Genomic DNA, 26,558 nt, shown 5'->3' with positions numbered 1-26,558 from the left:
TCCCTCTTAATTATAGCTGACCCTTGAACAACATGGATGTAAACTGTGTGGGTCCACTTATACACTTTTTTTTCCCAATAAATTTACTGTACAGAACTGTACATATATTTTCTCTTTCTTATGATTTTCTCAATAACATTTTCTTTTTTCCAGCTTACTTTATTGTAAGAATACAATATATAAAACATATGCAACATATAACATATATATATCATATAAAATAACATATAATCTACTGTTTGTGTTAAGGCTTCTGCTCAATGGTAGGCTATTGATAGTTAAATTTTGGGGGAGTCAAAAGTTATCCATAGATTTTTGACTCTGTTGGGTTCAGTGCCCCTGACTCCTGCATTGTTCAAGTGTCAATGGTAATTCCTATTCTATCCAGTCACCAAAACTAGATTACTCTCTCCCTCACCATCATACCTAATCACTAAAGGAATTCTTTCTTTAATATCTTTGTAAACACTCTCATCACCTTTTCTTTCTATCTTTATTGCTACTATTTCTTTAGGTCTCTGTTGTCCTTTGCTTAGATTATGTCAATAATAACAGTGACAGGCAGTATAACATAGTTATTAAGAGCATGGTAGTAGTAGTAGTAGTTGATTACTTTCTTCCTCTGAGCCACCCACCACATACCTTTATTTTATTATTGCACTTGTCCCACTGCATTGCAAATTTTGTATATGGCACTCTCCTCGACTAGACTATTAGCTTCCTGGAGGTGTGAACTATGTTTCATTCATCTCTGGATCCCCAATACCTGGCACAGTGCTAGACACAAGTAGGTGCCCAGCCAATGTTTTTTGACTAAATGAAGATATCTATTTGAGCTTTAGTTTTCTCTTTCAGTAAATGGGGATTTGAATAACTGATCCACCTCACAGGATCATTGGAAAGATCAAATGGGAGGACAGATGCAAAAGCACTTTAGGAATTCTAAGGATCTATCAAATTGTAAGAGATTCTTGGTAGCATTAAGTGTGGGTCCACTCGGGAATTTTGCAGGATTGATTTGTGCTTCCTTTTACTTTTGGGAGCTAATTGGAGACCTTGCCGAAGGTCTCAGACCATACTTTTTCAGGTCTTCTGTTGAATTACTAGCAACTTGGATTCCTCTGAGAAAGCTTTACATGAAAAGAAAAATGTATATAAACACACTAAGCTGTGGGGCCCACAAGCTTCAGCCTCTCTGCCCGCAGAACTGAGAATCGAAGGCCTGGCTACTCCCTCCCCACAAAACTTACAGTCTCCATTAATTTCAGGAATCTCTCTGAACCTGTCATGACCTATAGACTCCACAAAGAGCTGGTCTCTGCTGCTAGTAAGTATTTACGTTACTCGTTAATTGTGTTATCCTGGTTTCTTAGTAAGGTCTTGCTTGCTGTATTTTGTATAAATCAATGTTAGTTGAGTGGGTTGGAGAAAATTTGCTAACTTGAGGGATGTGACAGGTGTAAAGATTTTATTGATTTATTTATATATTGCCTCTTCCACTAGAATAAGAGCATTGGCTCACATTACCAGGGGACAACAAAATGGTTACATTACAGTTGCTGTTTCAGCTTCCTTCAGCACTTTGCCTTTTCAAATGCTTTTCAATTGTGTTGTGAATCATTGCTCCTAATCTGTTAACACTGGCATCACATTTCCTAGATGAGAAAACTGAGGGTGAGGACGGAAGGGTATATGGGAAATAAGTCATATAGGATCACCCCAAAAGTTGGCAGCTGAAGAAGCATTAAAAGATTTGGCTGAGGCCACTGTACGAATGTCCTTTCCTACTATATCCTGCATCATGTCCTGTGTGGTGTGTAGGACAGTGATTCAGGGGACATGACCTCATAATGGGTCTTTGTTGAGGTAAGGGAGATTTGGTCTTTACTTCTGGGCTCTCTCAGTGATTTTCACAGGACTGCTGAGGCAGCAGCATATCTCTCAGTACCATAGGAACGTGGGTGGGAAAGGATTTTCAGCTGGAAGTGTACATGTGGGACTATCTCATTTGAGATAGTCTTATCTTCTCTTTTCTTCTATTTTCTATTTTATTCATCATTTTGGCCTATTTCGTTCTTTGTTTCTTTTTGTTCCTCTCTTTGCCTTTGTTCTCTTTCTTTCTCTCAGTCTTTTTCTTGGTGTCTGTCATTGTGTCTCTGTACCTATCTATCTCTCTGTCTCTTTTCATCTCTTTGACGCTCTGTGTCTCTGGTTGTCTTTTTCTGCGTCTGGAAGGGCAGGGGGCAGGTGTTATGAATGAGAGTTTGCTCAATCCAGTTGCCCAGAAAGCCAAACCACCTCTCTGACTGTTCTTTCTCAGAATCTGACAACCTGGATTACCGACTGGGAGCTATTCACTCCCTGGTATATAAGCTACCAGAAAAGAACCGAGAGATGCTGGAACTTCTGATAAGACACTTGGTCAAGTAAGTAACTGCTGGGTTTTCAAAAAAAAATTCCTATTAGAGGACTGGTCCACATGGGAGGACTGCACAGAAACTGCCTCTTAGCTCATTAACTCTGAGTCCCAACTGCTTTCTGGGCAGGCTGAGTACTCTGTAATGTAGGTGATTTTGCATGGACCCTTGTATATATCTTCTCCAAGTCATCATGCATTTGAGTTGTCTCAGTTGAAGGGTAACACCAAGATAGAGTGGGCCGAATACAGGCTTTGCTGTCAAATAACCCTGGTTTTGAATCCAAGACCTACAACTTTTTTAGCTGTATAATCTTAAGTAAACCTCTCTGAGCCTCTGTTTGGTCATCTGTACAATGAGAACAGTAATGCCTACCATGCAGCGTTGTTGTGTGTATTACAATGAAGACAGGTAAAGTGCTTGGCACATAGGAGGCTTTCAAGAAATTGATACTTGTAAAGATTCTGGTCAGCTTCTTGCCCTATTGGGGCATGCATTAACACACAGCAGCATTCCAGAGAGTAGGCCTGGTTATGGGCTCCAAGATAGGTGGGTGAAGAGGTACATGTGCCCCATGTTGGTGCTTCCTGGACAGAGGATTCAATGTTGTAAGTAAAGATGAGTTGACTTGGCTCAAAAAAGGCAGAAAGCACTCTGTCCAGGAGTCAGCAAACCTGGGTTCTAGCTTCAGTCGTACTACTAGTTCACTTGGTTATCAGGGGCAGGTTACTCTCAAGGCTCTCTTAGTATATTAAAAGGTAAAAAAGTGCAAAAATCCACTTAGAAAAATTGTAATGCATCTTAGGTGTATATATTTAGCAAACAAAGCTATCAGCACACTCAAAAAAATGCTGTAATAATATATTTAACCTCATTTGGAGAGGATCTCAAATACCTAAAATTGAATCCCTTAGAGGAGGTAAGTCTCCAGGCTAATGGCCCGCACGGCCTCCCCCTGTGATAGATCCTGACTGTTCTGCCTATATGGACCTCAGATTTCCCTATGATATGAGATATCACCAAGATCAGATCCGGCTCTGACTTTCTAAGATTTTTTTAACACTTCTATAGCAAGTGAGTATTACAGACACTGATACAGATAACATGCACAATTAAAAAGAGGATGGCTTTTATATTTATTGCCAGTGTTTGCAATTTGGGCCAATAGAGAACGTTAAGAGGATTTTCTCTGCACAGAATAGTTGGTGATAATCTCAGTAAGAGTACAAAAATCAGCAAAGAAGCCATTTGCATGTTAACTTAAAGTTGTCCTGGGGGAAAGAGACTTTGGGTTCAAATTCCAAGTCTGTCACTAATCTGCTGTGTGACCTAAAGTCCCTCCCATTCTCTGAGGCTCATTTTGCTTTGTAGAGGGGACTGGACCAGCTAATTTTGAAGGGCTGTTTCAACTCTGACTTTCTAAGAGTCTCAGTATATGACAGGAGCCAAAGACATAATTGAGAATGCCTCTGCTAGCAGTGAGTGAAAGGGTGCTTGCCTCCATCCACCCAAGGGCTGGCCACTGCCTGGCTTACTTCAAGAATTTTGGTTCTCAGAATCCCTGAAACAAAATGAGTGTGGGAAAAAACACATATCAAAGTGTTTTCCTCTATTCTGACTTAGCAAAAACACAGAAGACTTACTTCTGTGACCAATGTTTGGGGATTTCTCCCCACCAGCAAGCGAGTAAACAATTCCACAGCAGACACCAGCTGGGTGCCCTGCATTTCAATTCCCACACTGTCTCCTTGTTGAAAGCTCAGTTCCCCCTAAACTTCTGATGCCAGTTGCAAGCTACCTGGATTGTTTTACCTGGGCTTCTTACCAACTGGCTATAAATTGGGGTTCCCAGGACCCCCTCCTCCTGTTTAACTGATTTGCTGAGTGGCTCACAGAACTCAGGGAACCACTTACATTTACCTGTTTATTACAAAGGATATTTTAAAGGATACAGATAAATAGCCAGATGAAGAGATGCATAGGGGGGAGGTATGGGAGAAGGGGCACGGAGCTTCCATGCCTTCCCTGGGTGCACCACCCTCCAGGAACCTCCACGTGTTCAGCTGTCTGGAAGCTCTCCAAACCCTGTCCCTCTGGGTTTTTAAGGAGATTTTATTACATAGGCATGATTGATTAAATCATTGGCCATGGGTGATCAATTTAACCTGCAGCCCCTCCCCTCTTCTCTAATCCTGCCTTGGTCTTTCCAGTGACTAGCCCCCATTCCTGAAGCTACCCAAGGGCTGCCAGCCATCAATCATTAGCATACAAAAAGACATATCACCTTGGAGATTCTAAGGATTTTAGGAATTGTAACATGCCAGGAGATAGGGACAAGACCATATATTTTCACAGTTACCACACAAAAGGAAACATGAACAGACAGATCACAGAAATAGAAAGGCAAATACCCTTAAATATATGAAAAAAATGCTCAGCTCACTTATAGTAAAATAAAATGAAAATTAAACCTATACTGAGCAACCATTTATTGGCAAATTTCTAATGCTTGACCACATTTTCTGTTGAGACTATTGGGAAACAGGCACTCTTAAACATTGCTGGTGTTAGTGCAATACAGTCCCAGAGGGGGGGGATTTAGCAATATCTAAGAAATCTACATTTTCGATTTCACTTTAACACAGCAATTCCACCTGTAGGCATCTACTCTAAAAGGTACACCTTCACAAATACAAAACAGCATATGCACAAGGTTTGTCATTGCAGCATAATTTTTAATAACAATAGATTGGAAAAAACACAAATATCCAACAATAGGGGACTAGTTGAGTAAATAAGGGTATATTTAACAATGTAGTATTATGCAGTCAGAAAAAAAAAAGAACGAGGAAGATTTCTATAAACTTTGTTTTTATAGTTTTTTCCCAAAATACATTGCAAATTTATAGGATGAAAACAACATAAAAAACAAAAAAACCCCAAGATGTAAAGCAGCATATATAATATACTAGCTTTTTCTGTAAGAAAAAAGAGAGAAATAAGAATATACACACATATTTTATTACTTTTGTTAAATGAAGCAGACTAAGATAAAAAAAAACAATGACTCCAAGTGTTAAATGTAGAGTTGCAACAGGACCCCGAGATTCCACTCCTAGATATTTCCTAAGATAAGTGAAAACATATGCCCACACAAAAGTTTGTATACAGATGGTCATAGCAGCCTTTTCATAGTTGTCCAAAGGTAGAAACAACACAAATGTCCGTGGTATACCCATACAGTGAAATATTATTCAGCCATAAAAAGAAATGAAATACAGGGCCGGCCCGGTGGCGCACTGGATAGTGCGCCGCTTGGGAAGCGCGGTGGTGCTCCCGCCCGAGGGTTCGGATCCCACATACGGACCGGTTCCCGCTCACTGGCTGAGCGAGGCGCGGGAGCAACGCCGAGGGTTGCAATTCCGTTGCCGGTCCCCGGTCCGGTACGGGGGCAACACTGAGGGTTGCGATCCGTTGCAGGACACGGAAAAAGTCAAAAGACAAAAAAAAAAAAAGAAATGAAATACGGACACATGCCACAACATGGAGAACCTTGGAAACATTCTGCTAAGTAAAAGAAGGCAGATACAAGAGACCACATATTATATGACTCCATTTATATGAGATGTTCAGAATAAATAAATCTGTAGAGATAGAAAGATCAGAGGATTGTGGGGGTATGAGAAAGAGTGAGAGCAACTGATAATGGATATGCTGTTTCTTCTTAGAGTTATGAAAATTTCTGGAATTCGTTAGTGGTGACAGTTGCATAACACTGCGTAACACTAAAAACCATTGAATTGTACCCTTTAAAAGGGTGAATTTTATGGTATGTGAAATATATTTCAATAAATTTATTAGAAAAATAAACTAATGAAAATGTTTACTACATGGGAAAGATGGCGAATACGGTGGAGGGGAGAAGAATAAGCGTAGATTCCTCTAAGTCCACGTTCCTACATAATTTTTTAAAATTTAATTTTAATTTTAATTGTTTTATTTATTTTATTATTATTTTTAATTGACACAGTAGTTGTACATGTTTATGGGGTACAGGGTAATATTTCAATATGTGTATACCATGTGTAATGATCAAATCAGGGTAATTAGGATATTCATCACCTCAAACATTTATCATTTCTTTGTGTTGGGAACATTCCATATCCTCTTTTCTAGCAATGTGAAATTATACAGCCAATTGTCGTTAACTATAGTCACCCTACAGTGCTATAGGACTCTAGAACTTATTTCTTTTGTCTACGTGCAATTTTGTCTCCCTATATCCCCTCCCCCACCCTTCCTAGGTAACCACAATTCTACTCTACTTTTATAAGCTCAACTTTTTAAGCTTATACATATGAGTGAGAACACGAGATACTTATCTTTCTGTATCTTGCTTATTTTGCTTAACATAATGTCTTCCAGGCTCATCCATGTTGCTGCAAATGACAAGATTTTATTCTTTTTTATGGCTGAGTATTATTCTATTGTGTATATATATATATATAACATTTTCTTTATCCAGTCATCTGTTGATGGAAACTTAGGTTGATTGCGTATCATGGCTATGGTGAATGGTGCTACAATAAACATGAGTGGAAGTATCCCTTCGGTGTACCAATTTCCTTTCCTTTGGGTATATACCCCATGGTGGGGTTGCTGGATCATATGGTAGTTCTATTTGTACTTTTTTGAGAAACCTCCGTACTGTTTTTCATAATGGCCGTACTCATTTACAGTCCCACCAACAGTGTGTGAGCATTCCCTTTTCTCCGCATCCTCGCCAGCATTTGCTATTTGTCTTTTTAATAGTAGCCATTCTGACTAGAGTGAGATGATATCTATTGTGGTTTTGATTTGCATTTCCTTGATGATTAGTAATAGTTTTGACTTTTAAACCATATTAATGTTTTACATATCCAAAAAATATAGTCAAATCCAAAGTGAAACATTATAAACCCTAAAATTGAGCACCAGAAAAGCAAATGAGTCTAAATGTTTAGTAACTTGATAACATAATCACACAGAGCAAGCAGTTATTCCAGCTAACTTGTCAACAGAGTCTTCTGACTCATCCTTTATGAGATATACTCTGGAAACAAAAAGAGCAAAGTTTTAATCATCACCCAGTAGGTTTATTAGTAGTAGTAATATAATTATAATTTGAAACACAAATGCACATATCTCACAAGTATAAATCAAAAAAGTAAATAGATTAATGTTATCAGAGTCTGAAATTTATGATGTAAGAAAAGGAGATACCGGTACAAAATTTAAGATGTAAAGAAAAAAAATTCTATGATGTTAAAGTTAAATTGAAAATGTCAATATGGGGCCGGCCCGGTGGCGCACTGGATAGTGCGCCGCTTGGGAAGCGCGGCGGCGCTCCCGCCCGAGGGTTCGGATCCCACATACGGACTGGTTCCCGCTCACTGGCTGAGCGAGGCGCGGGAGCAACACCGAGGGTTGCAATCCCGTTGCCGGTCCCCGGTCCGGTACGGGGGCAACACTAAGGGTTGCGATCCATTGCCGGACACGGAAAAAAGACAAAAGACAAAAAAAAAAAAAAAAAATGTCAATATGAACTCATGATTTCAAAACAAAATAAAACAACAAGCACAGAAACCTCTACTCACTAAACCAGTCTTGAAGTGATTCTACTCAAAAAGCAATGAATACAACTAGTGCCCAGTTCTTTGTTTCTAAATAGCATTTCCTTTTCAAAGGAACCAGGAATGTTTAGAGAAATAGCTAACTCCAGGTCTGGGGCAAGGAAAATACAAGGTGAGCCTTGAATAAATTGTTCCACAAAGCGAGGAAGACCTGAAACACTAAAAGGGTTATGTCCAAAGGACATAGGAATCTGCTTGAAAGGGCCGACACTGATGACAATTGGGGCAATCTGAACATCAAAAACAATAAATAATGTATTTGATTATAACACATTGAATAAACCAAAACTCATGGGGATGGGTAGAGGGAAAAAACTCTTTATTACAGATGGAATGCCAGCTCATAAACATAGGAGGAATGATAGAATTAGAAAAATCACTAGTTTGCAACCTCAGTGCCCTGTTTTAGTCATAGATCAAAATAATTGGGCAAAAGATTGTTAAAGAACAGGATATTCACCTGATTTCAGTGTACTACCCACAGGTTGCTTACTAATTACAAATGGAAAAAAATGCATATTTACAGTGAAGCTATCTGGCAGACACCACCTTAAGTAATTGATCAAAGTTACCATCACTAATAATGGTACAAAGTGACCTTATGTGCCTCGTAATTCAATACAGTAAGCAGTACAAAACAAAAACTGAAATATTTTTGTCAAAAATGTTTAACCTGAATCAGATCAAGCCCTTCCAGTTTACCGGAAATAGTGGGTATAGAAAAAGACAGAATGCATTCTGTAAGACTTTTGAAAAGGCTTGGACTTTTCCAAAAAGTCAATGTCATTGGAAGTCTAGGAAAAGACAGTATGAGTTTTACCCTTCTCAACTTTATTGTATGTTTGAAAGCCTTTGTAACCAGAAGTTGTAGGGAAAATGTGAATTAAAAATAGGCGAAGGGATACCTGCACTCACGTGTTCATTGCAGCTCTATTTACAATAGCCAAGATATAGAACCAACCTAAGTGTCCATCGATGGATGCCTGGATAAGGAAAATGTGGTATATATATACCATGGAATACTACTCAGCCATAAAAAAAGAATGAAATTCTGACATTGATTTGGGAGAAAATTATGTTAAGTGAAATAAGCCAGACAAAGAAACAGAAATACTGCATGTTCTCACTCATAACTGGCTGCTAGGAAGGGAGGGAGGGAGGAAGGAATGAAGGAAGAAAGAAAAGACCACAACAATACGTTGAACTTTCAGAAGGAGAGAACAAACATAAGGGTACTAGAGATGGGAGGGAGGGAGGGAGGGGGTTTGGTAAGTGATAGGGTGGGTAAAAGGCGTAAAGAAATATCATGATTTATAAGAATAAGTATGCCAATAATAAATAATAATTTTTAAAAAAAAATAGGCTTAGTTTGACTGGAAAATTTACACAGGAGAAGAAAATTCATGTGCTTTTAAAATACACATAATTATTCGGCCTGACAACTGCTGCTTTCACAACCTATATGATGATTATGTCTATGCCTTTGTAATGTGTTCCCACTGCCAGTCTGTTTCTAGGCTAATAACGGGCAGACTCAAACTGACCTCAGCCAATTTGGGGATCCCAATTACCCAGTTCTTTTCGGTTGGTACCTGTAGATTCCATTAGCCAGAGATAGAACACTAGGTCACCTCCCCAACAATCTCACTACTAGTGGAATATTACAGCGGAACCAAGCCTCAGGTCTAATTCTGCCATTCATACAGTTATTTATCAGCAAGCAGACACAAAAAGAGTTGTACAACCTGTTCCATAAACTGTGAAGTCCCAGCTCTCTGTCCTTTCAGATGCTCTGACAGCATCTTGTGTGAAAGGTTCTTTGAGACAGATTAGCAACATAATTGAAATCAGGCAATAAAATCCTGTGATCTAGTAGTCCAAATGATCAGGCCTAAGCCTGGGCTACCATTCCAAAGGATGTGGGCTATTAGGCTTGCTGGATTCTTCTTATTTTTGTAATAACACTTCTGTTATTTCAGAAGCAATACTGTGCAAATTAGAAAATACAGAAAAGCAAAAGAAAAAAAGAAAGTAAAAGCTTTCTATTTCCAGCATTCAATTATCACTGCTGTTAATGTAGCACATTCTTCTGGATCTTTCTGTGTGTGTGTGTGTGTGTGTGTGTGTTTATGTATACACACACACATTTGCATTTTTTACCAAAGTGAGATTATGGTGTTCTTCAACCTACTTTTTTCAGTTGAACAATTTCTGCCTTCTCAGATCATGTTAACATTTTCCCAGTTTACCCAAAAAACGCCCTTTATAGGTGTTTGTTCAAAATGATACCCAATATAGGACCACACATTATATCTGCTTCTTATGTCCTTTTCATCTCTTTTATCTAGCACAGTTTCTTTTTTTATGTCACTGGCTTATTGACAAGACCAGTTGTCCTGCAGAATGTTACTTACTAGTTTTGTCTGCTTCCTTTATTGTCATATTTTTCAGTTTGTTCCTCTATTTCTTGTATTTTCTCATAAAGTAGAGGTTATATCTAAAGGCAAGATGGATTCAAGTGAACTAGTTTTTGGTTAGAAGACATCATAGGTGATTTGTTTGATGCAGCAATGGGTACCTTATGCTGCATCACATCTCAAGATGTATAAGATTGGTCGATGCACCTTACTGATGTTAAGATTGACCGTTGCTATATTCTTCTACCCTCTTCATGCAAGGTTGAGGGTATCTATACAACATTTCCAGTCAATTCATATATCTTAAAAACATCTAGGCAATGAGAAATCATTTTTACCATATATCATGCTAATTAACAAGGCCTTTGGTGTTGATTGGAAATGAAGTTAGCTGAGGCTTGTAGTCCCTCTGGCTTCTAATTAGTCTTTTAAATGCTAATCACCCCTCAAGTATGTAAGTATATATTCATGATGAGAATACTTATAACTAACCTGTCCTAGAGTATACATGAATACTAACAAATACGTATATCAAATTTCATCAGTTCTGAGGGTTACTTTTCTTTTTCAAATTGTAATCTGAGTTCTAGATGCATCTTAAAATCAAGTTTTTTAAAATCACTGTTGTCAGGCAGCAGTTGTGATGTAATTATCCTAGCCTCTGCATGCATGAACTTGGTAATAGCTGCTCATATTGTAGGCACTTCAGTTAAATTATGTTCGTTGTGTTTATTTTTTATTTAAAATGTCTTAAAAAATATTACATGATGATTTGACAATGAAATTATTTTTTTTTTTCTTAGTAGTATGTAAAGTAATGTTGTGGTTGCAATTGATGGCAGTGATGAAATTCAGGACATTGCTCTATGTTGAAATATTTAAAGTAAATTACAGATAATGTAACACCAGTGGAGGAAGCCAAAGCTGTCTGCCCGTTAAAAAGGACACCATCCTCAGGGAGGGGGACTGCTTACTGGTAGCACTGACTCACTTTCTCCATTATTGTCTTTTCCTTTTGAAGAATTTTTTATTACATAAGATTTCCAAATATATACAAATATAGAGAAAACAATATAAGGAATTCTTGTGGGCCCATTATCCAGCTTCAACAATTATCAGCACAATACCAATTTTGTCTCATCTATATCTTCACCCCTTTCCTCTTGTCCCATATTATTTTGTGGCAAATCCAAGACATCAAAATATTTCATCCATAAATATTTCAGTTTGTATCTTGAAAAGATGAGAAGTCTTTGTAAACATAAATACAATAAAATTGGGGGGGGGGGGGGGGAAGATAAAACAACCACATTTTTTTTTTTTTTGAAGTTCTTACAACAAGCAAATGGAGGGGACACACTTGGGTGGGAGGGGGGAGAGGGAGGAGGGAGGGAGGTTTCGGTGATGGGACATAATAATCAACTACATTGTATATTGACAAAATAAAAATAATTAATAAAAAAAATTGTCACATCTAAAAAGAAATTAATAACAATTACTTAATATTATTAAATATTCTGCTTTCAAATTTCCAGTGGTCTCAAATATATTTTTTTTCTTTGAATCAGGATCCAAATTACGTCTATACATAGCAATCTGTTTAAATATTTTTTGTTTTGTTTTGTTTTAAGTCTCTTTTAATCTCTAGCAGAGGTTGGCAAATGTTTCTATAAAGAGTCAGGTAGTACATATTTTTAGGCTCTGTGGGCTCTATGGCTTCTATCACAATTACTCAGTTTTATCAGTGTAGCATGAAAGCACCCAAGGATGATATGGAATTGAATTGCAAAGCTATTATGTTCCAATAAAACTTTATTTACAAAAGCAGATGGTAGGCTGGATTTGGTCCAAGGGCCATAGTTTGGTAAGCCCTGATCTGTAACAGTAGTTCTCAAACTTTGATATGTATCACAATCATCTGTAGGTCTATGGCTTGCTGAAGTGTAGGATAAGGCCTCTATATTTTTACCATGTCCCTGATCTGTAGGTTTCCCTTTCACCTCTTTCTTTTTTCTTTTAGTTTATTTAAGAGAACAGGTCATTTGTCCTTTAAAGTTTCCCACAGTTGGGTCTACAGGCTTGCTCTGATTCCAGTTTTTTGTTGTTATTGTGTTTTGGGGGTTTTGGGGGGTATGTGTGTGTATGTGTGAGTGGGGAGGCCAAGCATACTTAATAGACGGTTCTGTGTTCTAGTAACAGGAGACACATATTTTCAAGACCAGGACTTTCTTAGATTCATTGAATGGAAGAGCTGGAAGGCCCTTTAGATTATCTAATAACTTTCTCATTTTACAGACAAAGGAACAGATACCTAAGGATGGAAAAAGATAAGCCCAAAGCTACACACTATGTTATTAATGGAACTAGGAATATGATCGGAGGCATCTCCTTATTTAGGAGTCAGAGTGCATAGAGTTCTCAGGGCCATTGAACCCTAAAGCTGGATGAGACCTTACAGTTTATATAGACAGCCTCTCATCATTCTGCCAGGTGCCCTCTAAACCAAACTGGCAGCCTGTGGACCAGATCCAGACCCAAATGTGTTTTATTTGTCCTGCACTATTTTGAAAAAAAAGAATGATTTGGCTTCAGCATTTAAAAAATTCAAAAAGTTCACATCAAAGTATAGACTTCAGGAAATGAGATTATCTGGCCACACTGGACCTTCATGCCCACGTGGCAATAATAAGCTGGAGTTGACTAGTGGTTGCTCCCTTTGGAATGGGCACAAGCTTTTAATTTGCCACAGTCCCCACCACTCTCAAGTGTTTTAACAAATATTATATTAGGGTTAGATTATAGATGACCCAGGAATTCCCCTTTCTTAAAACTAGAAGTAACTCTCTTGATTGTGTGTCTCTACAGTTGTGAGAAAATAGAGATCTGGAGAATGTCTGCTTGTCTAAATGGGGCAGCCACTTCTCACTAGGCAGTTTCCCTCATTTAAGGTGCCTACCTTGCCCCTCTAGGCATTTTAATTTATGACCTCTAATCTAAACCAATCAGAATTATTTTCTCCTGCAATGGGTCTTTCTACAAATTCCCTCAGATACCCATTCCTTTCTTTTAAATGTTGATGTTGAAAAAGTTGTATGCATTTTCTCTAGTCCATGTGGTCTAAAGATTCCTTTGCTGAAGAGATTCCTTCGCTGTTAGACCATATCACAAACTCCTACCTAATTCACTATTCATGATGCTCTTGTTTTTGGTTTCATTCATCTTGTAATCTACAATTTGGGGTGTGACTTATGCCTCTTAATGCTTTTCAACATGTATAATAAAAGGAGAGATCCCAAATGCAAAGAAATTTCCCCAATGAGTAGGTGACCCTCCAAATCTCATAAGAAGGCCAAGAAGGAAGAGTATTCTAAATGGGGTACCAAGAACCTCCCTCAGAGAAATGGAAGGTGGCTTTAGGTTAAAAGGGGCTCCCATAGGAATTTTGATTTTTTAAGAGGAACTAGACAAGCAGGCAGTGGGATGCAATTGAGACCAATAAATAGGGGTTTGAATCCCTGCATTGCCAGGTATTCACAAACTGTGTAACCTTGATGAGCGCTTTACCCTCAGTGAATCTAGGCTTCAAAACTAAAATGTTCTGCCTTGTGGAGTTGTGATGATTTAGTGAGCTGCTGGGAAATTGAACAAACATCAGTTCCCTTCAAAGCTCACAAAAAGAAATAAGCATGTGTCCTTGCCTTGTCCGTAGTAGTTTGGCCATTTTAGATCACTTAGTGGCTGCATGGAGATAATTTTCCATTTTAATATCTGAAAAAATTCTTTCACTAAAGAATAAAGGTTAATTGTAGAGGTATTTAAACTGTTGAAAAGAACCCATCACCAGCTTAGTAATATCAAAGGCCTTGAATGGTTGCTGTTCATTACCATCTGAATGGTACTCAGCCTTTGTCTAGGGCTTAACAGACTTCATTAAGATTTGTCTAAGGATTCTGTCCCCCTCAATTACCTACTTAGTGTCAAGAATCTGTCTGTTGATGGGTCAGCCTCTTAGAAACTTTGTACTGGGGAAGTTTGGAAAATTATTGTTTCACGTGGGCAGCTGGGCTGTTTCATCTTTTCACCTGCCCAACCCCACAGCCAAACTGACCAGAGGGCTGCACCCTTTCACGTGGCTGCCTCCAGTACTGTTTGAACGAGTACTAGAGGAGCTCAGTTCCTTTTACAATAATAAAATAGTACCTGCTGTGTGCCAGGCACACACACTTGGAAGTTGTTTACCACCTGGTGGTAGAGGCAAATAAGTAAACAGAAAATTGCGACATACTCTGCTTGCCAAGATGAAGACAGTGGACTGTGATTGTCCTGAAAGGAGATGTTACCTAATGTGCAATTCAGAGGATGAATAGACATTTTTTAGATGTAGGTGAAGGAGGACATTCTAGGAAAAGAGAATGGCATGAGCAAAGATATGGAGGTCTATAACAACATGGTGTATCCAGAAAACCCTAAGCAGTTTAGTATAAAAACAGTGTCAAAGGTCAGCAGTGCCTAGAATGGAGGCTCCTGGAGAGATAATAATAACAACAGATACTTTCCAGGGTGCCAGGTACCATGCTAAAGCAATTTACCTCTATTCAACCCTTTGAAGTGGGTACTGTTTTCATAAGTGTGAAAACTGAAGCCCAGAGAGGTTAGAGTGAGTTAACACCTCCTGTTGTACAACTGGTGAGTGGCAGTGTTGGGATTCAAACCTGGTCAGCTTCAAGGCCTAAACTGTGAATAAGCATTAGAAACAGGGGTCAAGTTATGGGTGGCCTTAATTGCCACTTTAGAGAGAGTTGACCCTGTCCTGTAAGTGACAGAAAGCCACTAAAGGGAATTTAAGCAAGGAGAGTGATGAGAGATCAGAAAACCTGGGGTTACAGGCCCTTCTCTGTAGCTAACTGATTGAGACTTCGGGCAAATTCATTTCCTTTTTTCATCTGTAAAATGAGGAAGATGATAAAGGGCTGATCTTAAGGATCTCTTTCAGCTCTTTCAGGTTTTTGCTTCTCTAGCTGTGGGTGGGGAAGGAGGTAGGTTCCTGACGGGAGAGACTGATAGGCACTCTCTTCATCCGCTTTGTTCTTTATACATGCTTTTCCTCTTGCCTTAAAGGACCTTTTACTTCCCTCCTGCCTATCTAAATACTTTAAGGCAGTTCCCCACAACCTGTCTCTTAACTCCTTCAGTGCTGCTAGCTAAGTCCCTGTCTCACTTCAGCTCCTGATTTTCTTGTATTGTTTGCTAGTTGTTTTCTTTGTAAACAAGGGGGTATTGGAGCAAATCTTGGTAATCATTTTCTTTCTCTTCTGGCAGTGTGTGTGAGCACAGCAAAGAGAATCTTATGACCCCCTCCAACATGGGGGTGATCTTTGGGCCCACCCTGATGAGAGCTCAGGAGGATACTGTGGCCGCCATGATGAACATCAAGTTCCAGAACATTGTAGTGGAAATCCTAATTGAGCACTTTGGCAAGGTATGTATTTCCCATTCTCACTGCCACTCCTCCAAACATGTGACTCTTTCTCCCAGCCACCTTACCACTTTAAAAAAAAAAACCAACAGCAAAAAATCAAACAATATAATTAGAAAGTGAACAAAAGATATGAACAGGATGTACTGATGGCAAATAACCACATGAAAGGATGTTCAAGATCACTAGCCATTAGGGAAATTGAAATTAAGACAATGATGAAATATCACTATGTACCTATTAGAACCGCTAAAATTTTAAAAAGTGACACTACCAAATGCTGACAAGGGTGCACAGAAACTGAATCTCTCATACACTTCTGGTGGGAATATAAGATGGGACAGCCTCTCTGGGAAACAGTTTTTCAGTTTCTTTAAAAAAACTAAGCATACATTTCCTATAGGACCCATCATTTACACCCCTGGGCATTTATCCCAGAGAAATGAAAACTTATGTCCACACAAAACCTCTACAGGGATTTTACTTAATTAATCCATAAAGCCCTTACTGTGTGCCAAACATTGTTTCAAGCATTGTACATGTATTAGCACATTTACACCTCATTTCACTTAAGGAGAAACCAAGGCACAGAAAAGTTGAGTGACTTTCTAGGGTTCCAGAGTGAGTAAGTGTTCGAGCTGAGATTTGAAACCAGGAAGTTCCAGTCTACACTATACCACCTCAAGATATTTGTGATGTTTTTGAAAATGGGTACCTGAAGTAAGTGAAGGTGAAGGTCATTAGAGATAAGGTGGCCAGAGAATTTTGAGGCAAGAGCTGCTAAAGGGTCATCCACATAGTGAAGATTTTGATTAGAAGATTTTTTTAATCCTAACATTTCGTGGTCAGATCATGGGTCTTGTATGCTTGGCTAAAGAGTATGTTCTTTATCCTGAAGGCAGTAGTGAGCCATAGAAGCTCTTCAGTATATCATGATTAATTGCATTTTAAATGTTCTAATTCATTTATAAGTGGGTAAAAGGAGTGACACCAGAATATTTAGTCTCACATTAGTTTAAAAAAATAGGGTTTTGTTTTGTTTATATCCTGTATAATTTCTAGGGGAAAATGCCAACTTCAGTTTTACCAGAAAATCTGTTCTTTGACAAATGACCTCAATCTGTATCTAGTTTCTGAAGGTGTGATTTTTCAGTGCTTTTGACCAGAATGCCAAAAGCATATTTTCTGGCATGACTTGAAGAGCAACTAAAGTACTGGTTATCTGTTATTCTCAAGATCTAATATGAGGCTGTTTCTACTAACTAGTGGTTAGCTGTTGAGTGAAGTTATCACACCCTTGTAACCTGTAAGTATGTGTTAAGTAATTGAAGTTCTGACCTTTGTGTGATACCAGAGAGGTACCCTGATCATGTTTTCCAAACAAAGACATGGTAACCAAAGATCTTTTCTGATTTATGAATTTATTTCATATGAAACATCTTACATGGAGATATGAAATCCCCATTTATTACATATTTATCAAATTACCTTTTTTGAAAAAGAGCAAAATGATGATGCGTGGGTGAGATTCTTCCAGAAATTCTGGACCTTGCGTAGGTGTAATGTTATAGGATAATTGTGGGGATTAAAGGAGATAATATATGTGGGAACTGATGCCACTGTACAAGTATCAGGGATTATATGTTCCTGCCAAGTTGTGCAGTTAATGGGATATGATTTTTCAGTTGATATGTAATAATTTCAGTAATGCATTTTTTTCCTTTTCCATTTGCTCTTTAATAGAGAAGGACTTAAACACATTGGTTTCAAATTTCTCTGTAATTCCCTTCCTTCAGGGTCTGTAAATAAAATTTAAATGCATTGGAGGAATTGATACTTAAAGGAGTTTATTCCTAAGTCTTGCTCAAAGAAATTTTTTTTTAACAGTTTGAATCATCTTTACTAAATTGCTTCTTTTCTAATTGGAAAGTAGTTAATTTGTAGGGGAAGAAGATCCACTTCTACACTGATTCCCTAGAACCACGTTGTCAATTATTCTGAAGTTCTCTGTCTTCCCATCTCACTGAGCAGTGTGTATCAGGGTGCCTGAACCTGATGTTGCTAGCTTGAAACACAGAGTTAATGTGGACCAATGAGGGAGGCTGACTTCTGTTTCCTGAACATTTTGTATTGAGGAGCTGCAGGAATTACAGGAGAAGAGAGAGGTCGGCTCTGAAGGCAGTTCTTAGCAATTTAGTTTTGAGGTCAAATAGTTATTTCACTTAAGGAGACAAAATATGGGGTAGATTCATTTGAATATTAGAACTTGAAAGAGACCTTAAATACCTTCTGGTCCAGGTTCTTCATTTTAGACAAAGCCTCTTTTTGCATGCCACGGTAGTGGTAACAGACTTGCATTTCTCCAACTCCATGCCCACTTGTCTATGCTTTGGAACCTCAACCCACCCCACAGTTCTTCCCAATTAGTTTATAACAGAACTCAGATACCAGCCCCAACTCTTACCAGTTGTATCACTTGTGCTTTGCATACTCATCTTCTCAGCTACACAACCTGGCACCGGCCATTTTTCTCCTTTATTGTTCCTGAGACCACTGTATTGGAGCTAGAAACCAGCAGGTCTGCATCCTTAGAATTAAATTTGTAGTCAGCAAACATGGAATCAGGCTATATGCCCAGCATGGGACAATGTACTTTTAGCTCATTTAGTCTTTATTCTAACTCTGTGAGTGATGGATATTATTATTTCCATTTCTTAGATTAGGAAACACAGGTACTAAGTGTGGTAAGGGGCAAAGCTAAGGCTTAAATCTAGGTCTGTCAGTTAAGGCTGCTCTCAGAGAATGGGGACCTGTTTTATGTGAGATGTTAAAGACAGCAGTGAATTGCGCTTGTCTTTACATCACTGATGTTGACTGTTCTAGCTTCCCTTGAGTTCACTCCTCATTGCCAGTCTTTCTCTTTTACTGGGTGGGTAGCTGCTTTATAATCATATAGGCTCTTGCTTCCCTGCCTTAAGTATGGTTTTCTTGGAGAATATAAATTATTTTTGAGATAATTAAAAAGTCTATTAGCAGTGTATGTCTAAATGGATTTTATTCTTATTTCCAAAGATGTATCATTAGAAGTCATGGTTGACGGAACTGGAAAACTGAATGGTACAGTCTTTGCTGCAGAAGTAGATGGTTGAGGACAGTTCTTCCTGTAAACTGGCCAGAGAAAGCTGGGTTGTTTTCAATGAGAAGTTAGTGGGAATTCGAGTGCTGCCTATCTTCCCAAATGGCCAAATAGGACCTTGTCCAGGAAAAAAAAAAACAATGTCAGAGCAATGTAACGGATTTGAGGAGGCAAACAAGAGCCCCTTTTAAGAAACAACACTGATTTACGTATCTTTCAGACACCCCATCTAGCAACCTAGATCAAACAGACCGCTCCAGTCTGGTCTGTTCCTCCTTTGTCTCTAAAATGTTGCTTCTGTGAATTTTGTCTACCACCAGAGGGCAGCAAGAGAACAAATGAACGTGTCCCTCTACTGCTTTCTGGAAAAATAGATACATACATACGTACATATGTGCATACAGGCTTATATACATACATAGATACTTTAAAATATGAGTAAATGTATAGTTACACTATAGATTTTACTGTATAAATTTATATTTTATATATGTGTATATAAATTTTAAATGTATCCCTTTATCTACATCTACATATTTATATATATTGTATATCTATGAGGGTACTTCAAAAAGTTCATGGAAAAATAGAATTAAATGATAATATAAATCTTTCCATGAACTTTTGAAAATACCCTAGTGTGTGTGTGTGTGTGTGTGTGTGTGTGTGCGTGCACGCGTATGTGTCTGGGTATGTATAAATAGAGGGAATCTAATTAAGCCAGGTCTCCACTTTATTGCCTTTAATTTCTGAAATGATAAGGTTAAGCTAAAAGTTATTAAAAATAACATTTTTATTAGTTTGTACATGTGAGGACATTTTCAGAATCTAATATGTAGTTAGCTGGGAATTAGGCAAACATTCTCAAATGAATCTTCAGAAAAAAATATCCTTAAGTATTAATATTAAGATCAATTTGTAACCTGAAGGAAAATATCTTTGAGAGGAAAATTATTAAGATTGAGAAATTTCATATGTGTTCATTAATCATAGTGAATCTTTGAAAATACAGCTTCAAGTTTTCAACATTTGCTAAGTCAAGAATTTCTTCACACATTCTCCAAAAGCCCAGTTCTCTTAAGCTTTGAAGAGAGTTCAGGACCTGTTTAAGGTAAATAAGCATGTCCAAGCCTAATAACATAGGGGTTAAGTGTGGGATGCAGCTGTGAGATGGGGTTTATCCCCAACATTCAGAGAACTAAAACGTTCCCAAGTAACCCTTTTGGTTCTGGTCATCCTAAGAATTATGCTTAAGATTCAGCAGAAGGGGGAGAATACCCTCTCCTTCCCTTTTTCCCTCTCCAGCTAGCATTCTAATAATAATTACAATAGTAAAAACAATAGTTAGCATTTTTTGAGGGCTAGCTATGTGTCAGGCACTGTGCTAAATATTTGACATTCAGCATCTCATCCCACTCTCACAACAACTTTATGAGGTATTCCTCCATTTTACATACAGGTAAACTTGAGGCCTAGAGGGGTTAACTTTGTTATGCATTATCAAAATCAAATATCTGTTTTTTATTTTCATTTTGGAGGCTTCTACTTTGTGTGTGTATGTGAGGAAGAGAGACAGAGAAAATACAGAATCAGAAATTTTTGAGAATTTGAAAATATCTCCAAAATCATAGAGTCCATTCCCCTGGCTAATTGCCTTAGGAAGAGAATATCAAGGGAGAGAGAGAATGAATTCAGATCCTGTTATGGATACCTCTATCTACTCAGCACAGATTGTATGTTTTCTACTGAGAATGGGATGGTAGAGGAGTTGCTCTTGTAGACCAACTTAGGATGCTTTTAGGCTGGGAAAATAAAGACTTACAACTATAAACAAACAATGCTGTAAGGACCTCTAAGAAAAGCTACTTTTGACTACAAAGACTTAATAGATACCAAGGTAAAAAGATTATGGGAGAATGCTATCACTAGGATAAAGTTCATCTCCTGTCAATACAGTAAAGGGGTGGTGGTACAGAACATGAGAAAGTACTAAAATTTGTTGGGCAATATACTATGCACAAAGTACTTAGGACATTTATCTCATTGAATTCTCCCAACTGTCCAGGGGGAAGGTCTAATTATTACTCTCATTTTCAAACTGAGGGAAACAAGGCTTAGGGAGGCAAACTGGCTTGTTCAAGCCCACCCAGCTAGTAAAGGATGGAGCTGGTATTAAACCTCAGGGCTGTCTAGTTCCAAAGGTATTTTTCCATTTTTTCCATTACATTCTTACCTCTAGAGATATTTGGAAAGCCTATAGAGGTGGCCTGGACATTTTCAGGGTTCTTTGTAAGAAGACGTAATCCAAGAAAGTAGCAGAGACCTAGCCATCAGACCCAAAATGTCAGAGCAAGAAGTCCACCCAATCTCTCAGTGTTCCTCCACTGATTCCTGGTCTCTGAAATTCCTACTGGCACTATCACCAGACCTAGGAAACTTGGTTTGCTTCAAGTCAAAGCAAACATTTTCATACAGGAAGTACTGTGTTTTAAGGAAAAGGGACATTACATTAGGCATTCGAACTCTTGGTTCTAGTCTCAGTTCTACTATCTACTACCTTTGGGGCCTTGGGCAAGTCACTTCCACTCTTCAGGCATCAGTTTTCCTATAAGTATAACATTTGGGTAGGGTTATATAGGATTCTAGAACATTATAGCTAAAAAGGCCTTAAAGACTATGTGTTGCTGAGACCAAAGACAGCCTTAGTGACATCCTCTTTTAAAAAGTTGGCTCTTGGTAACAGCAGACGTGACATTTTCAAAGTTCTGTACATACTTTAAGCAAATTTGGTGACACACTTGATGTTTAAAGTGGACTGTGCCAAATGCTAAGAGCTCATTATTTTTGACCCCATTGCCACCTTTGTTTCTAATGTAGTTCAGAGTATGATTTTTGCTAATATAACCAGACCCCAGAAAGCTCAACGTAGTCTCAGCCAGGGTGTAAATGGAGACTCAGTGGAAAGCTGGGATTCATCAGGGCCAAGTCTTGTAGCTTTGATTTATAGAAAGGCAAGATGTTTTTTGTACATTCTGATATTTGCAGCCCTGAAGTGGCGTCTGGAAAGAATCTGGATAGTTGCTCAGTTCTGCTAAGATTTCCAAGAGTTAGAAGACTTTTGGCAATTGGAAATGACAATCTTATGTCAAATGTCTTCTCTCTTTCACACCTGAGAACATGACAGAGAAGAATCTGGAAGAGGGTTGCAATGTGACGAAACTCAGGGAAGCAGTTTATGAACCCCTTCCTAGTGGAGGTGATCCCTCTCCTGGCTGTGCCTCAAAGCCCAACAAATGTTATCATCCAGATTTACTCCTCAGAAGCCTTTGGAAGAGGGATTTCCAGTAGTTGGACTCCTGACTACAACCACCGGCAATGGCCAAGGCCCATCAGAATGAAATAGTATTCACTGGATATTGAGTTCTCTTAGACCAGACCTTTAGAATTCACCTCAGCAAACACTCATTCAGTGCCAACCATGTGCACAGAAAATAAATAAGCACTGGTTTGACCCAGACTCTTCTCTGGCCGTTCTTTGGGCCTTTTCCTGAAGTTAACCAGTCTACAGAAAGCCAAATCAGTCTTTCTGGAGTTTTGAAGGGTAGGAATTAAAGTCCTGCCTGATCCTGTTTCCATCCAAGGAGTTACTTTTTAAACTTAAAATGTTGTTTTCTTTATTTTATTGGAAAGAGTGTTAGCCTTAAAGTCAGACACATCTGAGTTGATATCATAGCCTTGCCACTTACTATTAGGTGACTTTGAACAATGCACACTTTTTTCCCACCAAGCCTTTGGCTTCAAATGCTCTCTAGTCTTCAACTCAGTGAGTCGATCTAGTCTGTCTATGAGTTAAGAATTCCTACTTAATTTTTCAGCTATAAAAGAGCCACTTCAGTGTCTAGAGGAGGAAAATGAGGGCTTATACCCTGTCAAGTTCTAGTAATAATTTCTTCAACTTTTCCATTTATGTTTTCAGTTATCCTCTCCTCCTTTAATCCTGTGGAAAGGGGTAGATAGAGGAATTTATTTTGTGGTGACCCTTATGTTCTAGTTGATGAACCCTGTCCTTAAAGTTCAAGTTCTCTTTGGAGAGAAAAGCATTTGTGTACAGAGAAAGGAACTTGTGAACGATCAATAAATGAGTTAATGTATGTGAAGCACTTAGAACTGTGCCTAACACATAGTTAACACTGAATAGGAGTTGACCATTAAAATCAACTCTGACCCATGGCTTGCACTTGGAAAAAATTTGTTCCATCAAAGCGATATTTTAGTCAGTTTTCTGGGTCAGCAGTTAGTACCACCATTCACACCTGTTCCTACTATTGTTATCACCTCCCCTTTACAGTGATTACATGAGATGCAGGGAAGCTAGTTTTATATCCTATGCGACCTGGAAAAGCCCTGTACACTATGACTTTCCCATTCCTTTAGGGTTCATTTCTGTTATTTTCAAAGGGTAGTTTGTTATTCCTTTCTCAGAACCTGCTTGTAAATCCTTTCATGGATCCGCAAGAAGTCAGCGGGGAATTAAGTAGAGCAAGCTGGGTTTCTTTTCTTGGGCTTCTCCTAACTCTCTTTCATCTCTAAAAGTTTTCTTATTAAAATTGGGCTGCCAACAGTAAGTCAAGAGATCTTGGGCCCATTCTCTCTTCCCTTCCTCCTCTCTTAAGAGAAACTGTGAAGCTTTTCCCAAGTTTTTCTTCCTAATTCCCCTAGTTATATCTGTACTTTATAGCCCTGTTTTCAATGCACTAACGATATACATTCATTCAATAAATACTTACGAAGTTCTTCTTATGTACCAGGCAAAGTTCTAGGCACTGAGGGTATACCTTTAAACAAAACAAAGGCCCTTCTTTCATGGGTCTTACATTCTTCTGGGGAGAGACAGATGATAAGCAATTCAATATATTTATCACGTGGTGATAAGTGTTCTGAAGAAAAATAAAGGAAGGTAAGAGGTTGTTGTTTTATAAAAGGTAGTCAGAGAAGGCCTCTATTAATGTGATATTTAGGCAAAGAACTGAATAAAGTAAGGATACAAGCCATTGTAGATATTTTGGGGAAGAGCAGTTCCATGAACAGTGAAAGCCAAGTGCAAAGGCCCTGAGGCAGAAGCATGCTTGGCATGTTGAACAGCATAGGGACAAGAGTGGCTGCAGTTGAATGAGCAAGGAGGACCACTTGCTCCATTTCTCTTCCCAAAAGGAGTAGCAGTAACACATAGGTTAAAGCTCATCTGTGCAGTGCAGCCTTTGGAAAGCTCACAGAACAGAAAGAGAGGTAAGTGGTTTCTTCCTACCATAGTCATTGCAAGTATTTCCACATTAAAGCTTGGCTCCAAAGTTTACATGTATAGGCCAGCTTTGGGAATGATGTTGCAATCCATGATGACTGTAGGGTTATACAGGCCACACTTTAATTTTAGAGAGGGCACACAACAGGAAGCATTCCCTCCTCTTTTCTAGACGTCTCTCACTTCAAAAGAGTATGGTTTTAAATCTACCAAGCACTTTCCCAGCTCTGCTTACTGACACATTGGCAAAACTGGTCTCAAAGGTTCCTGACCTATGTCTCAATGTGCTTGGAAGAGACGGGACCTGTAGACAGCACCCTGTCCAGGTGGAATCAACAGCTCTCATTAAAAACCCTAGAAGTCAGTGAACCCATATCTGCCATAAGGACTGTGTAGCTCCTTGAAGAAGAGCAGGCTGTGAGGAAGGGGTTTTGTCAGTGAGAAGTAAATAATTTTTGTAACTGGGAGAGGGAAATAAGATCATTTAATCAGGCAGAGACCTTTAATATGGGGCCATTGAGTCCATATCCCCTGATTTGCATAGCCTATCACCACTTCACTCCCTCTTGCTTCAATTTCAATCTTTCTCTTTCTTCTTCCCTCCTACTCTCCTTTTTCTCCCTCCCTCTGTTCCTTTCTTTATATCTCCCTCTGTGTGTGTATGTTTCTGTCTGTCTCTTTCTAAGGAAACATAGGTTTAAGTTCTTTTTTTTGTCCTTTTTGTGACAGGCCGCACCGCGCTCAGCCAGTGAGCCCTGTGAGCGCACCGGTCATCCCTATATAGGATCCGAACCCACGGCGGGAGCGCCGCTGCGCTCCCAGCGCTGCACTCTCCCGAGTGCGCCAAGGGCTCGGCCCAGGTTTAAGTTCTTTTTAGGGTTAGTAATAATTATATTAATTACCATTAGTTGAATGCTTAATATTTTCCAGGCTAGGCTGTTTACATATATTATCTCATTCAGTCATCACAACAACCCGGTGAGGTAGATGGTATTATTATCCTCATTTTGCAACTGAAGTTTTCCAAAGTGTAATCTGAGCCTCAAGTATGAGACTCATATAATTTAAGTACGTTTCCTAAGGTACTTAAATGCATAGCTAGTAATGGCAAAGCCTCAACGCAAATGACTCTGCCTCTAACCTGATTCTTTAACCTATATATTGTACTCTTTCTTCCCAATTATAGTTGTAGAAGGAATAAGTGGGAAAAAAGCTCTTTTATTTAATATGCTTTAAAGGGCCTGGCAGCCAGATTCATCCATTCATTCTAAAAACTATCATTGAGCTACTATCTCTGGGCTGGTGCCTTCTCTAGCTTCTAGAGATAAATGAGACAAAAATCTCCACTGTCACAAAAGTCATGAGACTGGCAGGGAATTTAGACCAACTAACACTCAGGATGCAGTGTGAGAAATACTGTGATGAAGATGTGCATAGGATGTTATGGAAGCACATGGAAAGGAATGTATACCTGTCTTGGGAATCAGAGAAGGTTTCATACAATGGGTAATGTATGAGGTGAGTCCTGACAGAAGAGTGAATTAGTTAAGGTACAGGCTTACCACCTGTAACAAAGGCCCTTCTATAACACAGGACTGCAAATTCAGTGGCTTAAATAAGAAAGAGAGAAGTTCATTTTTCTCTCACATAAAAGTATAGAGGTGAACAGTCTAAGATTGGTGGGACAGCTCTGCCATCCTCACAACTTACCTTTAATCTATGGGTCCTAGATAGCTGTTCCATTTGTCTCCATTTACCATGCAGAAAGAAAGGGACAAGAGACAGAATGGAATACATATAGCTTCTTTATAAAAATGATCCAGAAGTTTGCATACATCATTTCCTCTTGTATTCTATTGTCTAAAATTTAATTATATGGCCTTAGCTAGCTGCAAGGGAGGCTAGGAAATGCCCAGCTAAAACTGGTAGAGAAATCTGGTAGTGCATGGATGCCCAGTTAGAACTTAGTGACTTCTGGGCCGGCCCGGTGGCGCACTGCTGCAGTGCGCCGCTTGGGAGGGTGGCGGCGCTCCCGCTGAGGGTTCGGATCCCACATACAGACCGGTTCCCGCTCACTGGCTGAGCGAGGTGTGGGCGCAACACCGAGGGTTGCGATCCCGTTGCCGGTCCTGGTCCGGTAC

General features: G+C 38.9%; 1 protein-coding gene across 1 annotated transcript in view; it reads left to right on the top strand.

Annotated features, from left to right (window-relative positions):
* LOC103606631 (oligophrenin-1-like) overlaps window positions 1–26,558 on the top strand; it is a gene marked incomplete at its 3' end in the record, with an annotated part of 68,256 nt that overhangs the window by 29,177 nt on the left and 12,521 nt on the right. Inside the window, exons 3-5 of the mRNA XM_008591195.1 lie at window positions 1,269–1,327; window positions 2,321–2,426; window positions 15,826–15,985. Of these exons, the coding sequence (XP_008589417.1) occupies window positions 1,269–1,327; window positions 2,321–2,426; window positions 15,826–15,985 (325 nt within the window). The remainder of the gene's footprint in view (window positions 1–1,268; window positions 1,328–2,320; window positions 2,427–15,825; window positions 15,986–26,558) is intronic.

This window comes from Galeopterus variegatus, unplaced genomic scaffold (genome assembly GCF_000696425.1).
Source record: "Galeopterus variegatus unplaced genomic scaffold, G_variegatus-3.0.2 Scaffold6753, whole genome shotgun sequence".
NCBI classification, from domain to species: Eukaryota; Metazoa; Chordata; class Mammalia; order Dermoptera; family Cynocephalidae; genus Galeopterus; species Galeopterus variegatus.
The sequence above is the reverse complement of the archived record's forward strand: the minus strand, read 5'-3'. Positions and strand labels throughout refer to the sequence as shown.